The 8,246-nt window shown below is 48.0% G+C and overlaps 1 protein-coding gene across 1 annotated transcript in view; it reads right to left on the reverse strand.

Annotated features, from left to right (window-relative positions):
- Positions 1–1,268: 1,268 nt before the first annotated feature.
- The window catches only part of rapgefl1 (Rap guanine nucleotide exchange factor (GEF)-like 1), a gene marked incomplete at both ends in the record, with an annotated part of 33,347 nt that continues 26,369 nt past the window's right edge, over positions 1,269–8,246 (reverse strand). The window contains 3 exons of the mRNA XM_084448781.1: positions 1,269–1,393; positions 7,499–7,553; positions 8,111–8,175. Of these exons, the coding sequence (XP_084304907.1) occupies positions 1,269–1,393; positions 7,499–7,553; positions 8,111–8,175 (245 nt within the window). The remainder of the gene's footprint in view (positions 1,394–7,498; positions 7,554–8,110; positions 8,176–8,246) is intronic.

The raw sequence follows: 8,246 nt of genomic DNA on the forward strand, positions 1-8,246 counted from the left end.
CTGCAGAATCATCACGCACTTCCAAACCACGTCGCTCGGTGAAGCCGGATTAGAAAGGTCAGCGAAGGTCACAAGCTCCTCGCTCCGGTCGATCCCCTCAGAACTGCTTCAGAAGGTGCAAACTCAGCGTAAAGTTTCCGTTACCCGCCGATGGTGGAGTCTGTGTTCACCAGTCACCCGTTATAAATGTAAACCCGGGGTGGAGAGTTTGTCGTCCGTGGTCGGCGTGTGGAGGGCGGCCACCCTGCTGTCTGTGGAACGAGCGCCCGTGTGGGTGACAGGGGGGTGGGGGTACAGAGGTGCAGAGAACGCAGTTTTAGATTGTCTCAGGTTCGAGTGTTTGACAGGGAGCAGGCGAAACGAGGACAGGAACACAGTCAGGGAGCGTTTCACCTTTGAGGACGTCAGTAAAACCTGCTCTTCCAGCAGCACACACAGGCCTCAGCTCTGTTCTCCGGTTCTACGCGTTCTCCGGTTCTACAGGTTCTCCACGCTGCAGATTGACACCACGCGCACTAACGCAACACAAGTCCTCGGACCGACATTACAGACCCTTGTATGGCAGTTCCCCCACTTCTAGAACAGTGCATTTCTACAGCGTCCGAACGTTCTAGAAGGTTCCGCCCTCAGTTTCTATCAGCTTAAGAACATTCTAGAAGGTTCCGCCCTCAGTTTGTATCAGCTTCCGGACATTCTAGAAGGTTCCGCTCTCAGTTCGTATCAGCTTCCGGACATTCCGGAATGTTCAGGAGACCGCCGGACAGTGGCGCCCCCTCGGACTCAGGAGGGCGCCGGTGGCAGTGTGGGCTGGGCGGGTGTCAAGTCGGCGCCGTCGGCATTCGAGCGGGAAAGATAAGGTCAAAAAGCGAAAATGTAAACAGCAGGTCCAGTATTCGTCCGCATCCTCGGACGGCCGTCCAATCAGCTCCTCGCGTCTGTCCCGAAAACCCCACCCTCCTCACACACAGCCAACAGTAGCAAAGACGCACACTGCAAGATGGGATTCAACGTTATGGAGTCCAGTTTAATGATACAAAGAGCGCCGGCATGGCCGTTAGTCTGGGGGGGCGGGGAGAGCCAGAGAGAGACCAATGGCTGGACTAGTTACGGTGACATATAGACGACTTGTCCAATCAGAGGTGATGGCAGTGAGAAGGATCGGGTTGTTGTGGCAGAGCGGTGTGTGTATGAGGCTACTCTCTGCCTCCCTCCTCCTCCTCCTCCTCCTCCTGCTCCTCCTGCTCCTCCTCCTCCTGCTCCTCCTCGTCTCACATGTCTTTGGGTTCCAGCTTGCAGGACATGTCGAAGAGCAGGTTCTGATTGTCGATGACCTGCAGCTGGCGGACGTAGGCCTTGGTCTGGAGGTGGGAGGGGGACGGCTCTGTCTCCACAGCTGGACAGAGACACGGGGGGGGGAGGGGGACAGACAGGAGGGAGAGAGGAGGAGGGGAGAGAGAGGAGAAAGAGAGAGAGGAGGGAAGAGAGAGAGAGAGAGGGTTTAGAAAACGACAGTCACGTGCAATACATCTCAAATTACATGTTGACACCGATGAAAAATGCACGATGCATAAACATGGTTCAATATGTCAGTTAGAATAAACCTGCAGTACAGCTGCTGTGGCCCCCTGCAGTGTCACAGCCTGACCACCGGGTGGCGGTAGACACGGTTTTCAGTCGACCTGACTACAGGATCTCAGCCTCCTCTCATCAACACACAGAACCTTCTCTGACTGCAGTGGTCTGGATCAGTCCTGGTCTACGATAACACACACTCCTGTCCCCTGTCTCCCAGCAAGGCTGTCAATCACACACACACACACACACGCACACACAGTTTATCTCTCTCCCTCTCTCTCTTTCTTTCTCTCTCTCTCTCCCTCTCTCTCTCTCACACACACACGCACACACACACACACATGCACGCGCACACACACACACACACACACACACACACACACATCTTTGTGTTCACATTTGACAAGAAATCCTTGAACACAAATAATGGTAGAAGCACAAGCTTTGGAATCTCAATGACATCACTTCCCAGTCTGTCTACAGATACAGGAAGCAGCGTCACCTCCATATGTGGTGACGGCCAATCAGCACAGGGGACAGGGAGCAGAACCGGGTCAAGGCCTTAGCGTCTGACCTGGGCATTCCTGCCACCTGCAACCCTCACAACTAGTCTGTGGACATTACCTAAGCTTCCAAATATAAACACCAGCAATTTACATTTGTACCCAAGCTGTATAATAGCATCTTTGAGCAGTCGGTACCTAAATACCTCGGGAATGCCTCTTCCAGACTGTGATCGAACGTTTATCCTACTTCTCTACTGTCCTCATCAACAACAACAGCATGGTGTATTAGCTAGAACATTTGAAAATGCATTATATTCACTATTGCACAGTTTGAACACGGTAGTTGAGACACTTGAGTATTTGTAGATTTTGACGGAAAATTGAACATATGGAATTATGACCTTAACTAATAAATCAACAATTCTATCATGCCTTGCAATGTACATCCCCCTTAAACACACAGCAGACATTCAGAATATGAGACAAATATTCAGTGACTGGATTATGGTCACGGTGAGGAGAAGCTGTTAGGATACCAGATAGAAACATTCAGTCTAGTTGGAAGGACTTGTGTGTGCGTGCGTGTGTGTGTATGTATGTGTGTGTGTGTGTGTGTGTGTGTGTGTCAAGAATTCAAGAATTCAAGAATTTTGCAGTTACTTTCATAGTTAAGGCTTTAACTGTGAAAGTAACTGCAACATTCTTGAATTCTTGACACACACACACGCACACACACACACAAATACATTTCCGGAGATTACATGCTCATTTACTCCCAGGACTATTTTTAACCAATAATAGCTAGTAACAAAGAGAGCTCTCCCTTAGCTAGGATGAAATAACAGTCTCAGATCAGTGTTTTTGTGTGTGTGTCAAGGTGTGCGTGTGTGTGTGTGAGAGAGAGAGAGAGAGAGAGAGAGAGAGAGAGAGAGAGAGAGAAGAGAGACAGAGAGAGACAAGTAATTGAAGGAAGTAAGTGGGCGCTCGTTAAGCCGGCTACCCTTTGGTCTATTTCATTAGCAGCCTCTTCGCTGGCGGCAGCGCTAAACTCACACCGTACCCCCGAAAACCAGCGCTAAGCTCACACCGTACCCCCGAACACCAGCGCTAAACTCACACCGTACCCCCGAACACCAGCGCTAAACTCACACCGTATCCCCGAACACCAGCGCTAAACTCACACCGTACCCCCGAACACCAGCGCTAAGCCCTGCGATCGAAGGATATTAGCGCAGATTAATGGCGCTCTGCTACAGCGGAACATGTGAATAAGACGGTCCTGGCGGGCATCTACGGTGACGCGGCCGTTGGCGTGACGCGGTCTGAACGTCTCCGGTGCTCCGGCGGGGGGTGGCATAGCGCGTCGGGAGGCCGTTCCACGCCGGCCACCTCTGAGCTTGTCGGACGGCGCATTTGGGATCATAACAGATGGGGGCGACGCCCGGTAGAGCCAGGTGAGAGGGCCGTGCTTTGTGGGACCGTGTGTTTGTGTATGTGTGTGTGTGTGTGTGTGCAGGACAGGTATGTGTCCTCTGTATACTGTGTGTGTGTGTGTGTGTGTGTGTGTGTGTGTGTGTGTGTGTGTGTGTGTGTGTGTGTGTGTGCTGTCAGGTATGTCATTAGCCAGGCTTGGCTGTGCAGTCCTGGTAGTCTGTAGTAGTGATGTAACTGTGGGGGCGGAGCCGAGTCATACCCCCACCTGGACCAGCAGGTCAGCTGGTCCAGATCACCTGGTCAGACACCATCAACACAGGTACAGTAGAGAGACTGGGGGTCATTGGCTCCGCCCAGCGACCGACCGCTGGTGGAGGGTATATTTTCAGTCGTGTGTGTTATTTCGTTCGTTCGTTCGTTCATTCGTTCGTCACATAGCAGCAGTTTATAGAAAAACTACCAGAGCGATTTTCATGAAACCCGGTGGAGGGGTGTAGCATGGGTTAGAACACATTACATTTTGGTGCGGATCAGAATCATTGGACGGATCTCGAATTAAAAGTAAACAACATTTGCAATACTTGGACCGGTTTCCTTCCCTTGATGTCTACTTGTCCTGCCAGGTTTACTATACCTCCGGTGGCCGAGCGGTAATGTATCAGTCTAGCAATGCGTCGGCCCGGGTTTGGTTCCCGGGTTAAACTTCTGATATCAACTTTTTTTTTGTTGCTGTTTACGCCCAATATTGTCTTTTGTTTCTATGCATGTAAAACAAAATCATATCTGATTCATGAAAAACCAAATCAGATTAACACTGTATTAGGTTACATTTTCTTAGCCTGGATCCTGTGGTATTAGCCTACATATAAATCAAAAGCTACCTGCACATCTGGGCTGAGGTTTTGCCCCTTGAGTGTCAGGTTTCACTAACTATGTGTTCTTTTTAATTTGAGTGTTGAAGCAAATTAAAAAAATAACATTATTATCCGTCACATATAGATGTGAGGTCTTGCGACTTTGGAATAGACTTATAAACATGTCTGACCACAGGATCACTAAAATAATATTTAATTGGGACATGGCCAATGGTTTCCCTTGGATCAGCGAAGTAAAATCTTTATTCTTTACAAATAATTCATCATTTATTTATTTAAATAGATTACAATGTAATATTTCAGATATGCAGAATCAGATGTTTCTTAAATATAAAGAAAGCTGGTCTGTTAATATATGGTACAAACCTAAACTAAGAACTTTTTGTTTTATTAAAAATAATTAGAGTCCAGAACCTTATGTTACACAAAACTTATCAAAAGACCAAAGATCTTTCTGTGCACAGCTCCATTCTGGAACATTGCCTCTGGCCATAGAAACTGGTCGATTTGTCGGTACTCCTGAAGCTGAAAGATTGTGTTTATTATGTGATTTGAAGGAAATCGAAAATGAAATCCACTTTCTTTTCTATTGCCCATTGTATGCTGAAATACAAGATGTATTTTTTCATAAAATGTCATCTATTTGTGATGATTTTTTCTGGCTAGATGATTATAAAATACTTGATATATGCTTTAGGAAAGGTACTTTCCGCTTGGCGGAGTTCATTTGTAAAGCATGGGAAAAAAGGCAGACTACTTTGTATGTATGAACTGAGTTTGAGAAAATGGATTGTTAGGGCCCGAGCACTGGCGGTCCGAGGCCCTATTGAAATTCGAAGGATTATTATTCTCCTTCTTCTACCTTCTCCTTCTTCTCCCCAAACAAATGCCTTTTTGGCGGCCTAAACATCGATGAAAACGGATGAAACTTTGCAGATACATCAGTCCCGGTGAAAATTAGATATTTCATGGGTGACGGAAATGGGCGTGGCAAAACGGCTCAAGAGCGCCCCCTGGAATATTTTAAATGACGAGCCCCACCTTTCAGTTTGATGTAGGCGAACGAAATTCGGTGGGCATATGTAGTTCATCGAGACACACTAAAATGTCTCTTGGACCTATACCCAACATGCAACAGGAAGTCCGCCATTTTGCTTTTAATGTGCCATTTTGTCCTTGTTTTTACCATTTCCATGCCTCGTACTTCAACTCCTCCTCCTACAGATTTCATCCGATCAACTTCATATTCGGTCAGCTTCATCTTAAGACCTTTGTGATCAAAAGTTATCAAAAATAAAAAGTTTTCACCAAACACCCCTGCCGTGGCGCCCCGCCAAAGTTTGACATTTCGCCATAAAACACGAAGTCCTCATAACTCCTACATACATTATCCGATTTGTCCGATATTTCTCATGCTTCATGACAGTTCTGTCCTGAACACATGTCACATGTGTCAGTATTGCGTCATACTTATAGCACCACCTATTAGTGAAACAGGAAGTCCTCATAACTGCTACATACATTATCCAATTTGCACCAAATTGCTGACGATTCATGAAGGTCACATTCTGAACACATCTACGCGTCGGTATTGAGTCACACTGACAGCGCCACCTACTGGTGAAACAGGAAGTACTCATAACTCCTACATACGTTATCCGATTTACTCCAAATTGCTCATGCTTGATGACGGTCACATCTTGAACACATCTGTAAGTCAGTATTGCGTCATACCTACAGCGCCACATACTGGTGAAACAGGAAGTCCTCATAACTCCTACATACGTTATCCGATTTACTCCAAATTGCTCACGCTTGATGAAGGTCGCATCCTGAACACATCTGTAGGTCAGTATTGAGTCATACTTATAGCGCCGCCTACAGGTCAAGCAGGAAGTCATCATAACTCCTACATACATTGTCCGATTTACACAACATTTCTCACGCTTCATCAAGGCACCGTCCTGAACACATCTATGCATCGGTATTGAGTCACGCTTAGAGAGCCACCTACTGGTGACAGGAAGTTTCTCTCAGTACTGGACACCGAAATATCACAGCCTTTAATGGCGCCGCACCCCGACACGCGTGGGGTGCGAGGGCCCGCTCAATGCTGCTCGCAGCCCTAGTTCTTTATTTTGTTACGTTTTTATTCTATGGATTTGTTGTACATGTAATTTACTGTATTAATGTGTCTTGTAAGCCCATGTGGGCTGGGCACCTTTTGGTGCATGACACAGGAAATAAACCAATATCATATCATATCATAGCAGGATCATACAAAAACTACCAGAACGATTTTCCCGAAACTCAATGGAGGGATGTAGCATAAGCCAACTTAGAACCCATCCAAGAGACATGGACACTGAACTAGTGCCCCTCTACCCCTCCCAGAGGCATTGACACTGGGCTAGTGCCCTTCTACCCCTCCCAGAGGCATGGACACTGGGCTAATGCCCTCCTTTTTACCCCCCCCCCCCCAGAGGAATGAACACTAGACTTAATTTCTGTATATCGGTTTGTAACTTATGTCTTCTGTTATTGTCTGTAATGGCTGATCGAAAAAATTACACAAGTATGTTCAGTTGTGTTCATACATGACCTTCTCTAATAAAAACCAATCAATTACACCACCAAAAAGCTTCCTCTTCAATGGTGCAAGTGTGCTTTATTTATACTGAGGAATGAGTTTAACCATTTCAACTCGATCACACCAACAAAATGCACTGATGGGCGGAGCCTGTGCTCTCTTGAGCATCCTCTCTAGTATTTCTAATGTTTTCGGGCGTGTTGTTGATGTCAGTGTAATCCCCCCATTATGCTATTACCAGCTCGTCTCTCGGGTCTGGGCATGTGTCAGTGATATTATGAAGTGCGAAGCCCGCCTGTGTGTGTGTTTGTGTGTGTATGTGAGTGTGTGTGGTGAAGCGGAGCGGAGTGATGTGATTGGCCGGGCCCCAGGGCTGTGCTGTTCTAGCAGAGAGGGGGGGGGGGGAGGAGGGGGGCTGCAGGGTGGAGCTCTGCCCCCTCAACACTGATCTACACAGACAGCTCTGCATCTGGCCATGCCTGAGTGAGTGTGTGTGTGTGTGTGTGTGTGTGTCTTACCTAGTTGAGAGCTCCTGTATCTTCTGATACTTCTCACCATCTCTGCCACTTTATGCTGAAACAGAAGGAGAGGAGGAGAGGAGAGGAGGAGGAGAGAAGGAGAGAAGGAAAGGAGGAGGAGAGGAGGAGGAGAGAAGGAGAGGAGAGGAGGAGAGGAGGAGGAGAGGAGGAGGAAAGGAGGAAAGAAGTAGAGGAGGAGGAGAGGAGGAGAGGAGGAAAGGAGGAGGAGAGGAGGAGGAGAGAAGGAGAGGAGAGGAGGAGAGGAGGAGATGAGGGGAGGGGGAAAGGAGGAGAGAAGTAGAGGAGGAAGAGAGAAGGAGGAGGAGAAAATGAAAGGAGGAGGAGAGGAGGAGGAGAGAAGGAGAGAAGGAGAGGAGGAGAGGAGAGGAGAGGAGGAGGAAAGGAGGAGAGAAGTAGAGGAGAAAAGGAAAGGAGGAGCAGAGAAGGAGGAGAAGGAGGAGAGAAGGAGAGAAGGAGAGAAGGAGAGAAGGAGAGGAGAGGTCAGTGCTGTAGCCAGTCCCTTGCACATGTCTGACAGCGGGAGGGTGAACCAGGCAGCTGAGGTGGCCCGGTGGCCACGTCTGCAGCTACAGGCTCCGCCCAGCTACTCACCATCTTCTCAAAGTTCACCAGCTCGCCATGGAACGTCTTACAACTCTCATGAAGGAATGTCAGGTCTGAGAGAGAGAGAGAGAGAGAGAGAGAGAGAGAGAGAGGGAGAGAAGGAGAGAGAGAGGGAGGGAGAGAG

Source organism: Borostomias antarcticus, assembly GCF_949987555.1.
Source record: "Borostomias antarcticus genome assembly, chromosome: 14".
Classification (NCBI taxonomy): domain Eukaryota; kingdom Metazoa; phylum Chordata; class Actinopteri; order Stomiiformes; family Stomiidae; genus Borostomias; species Borostomias antarcticus.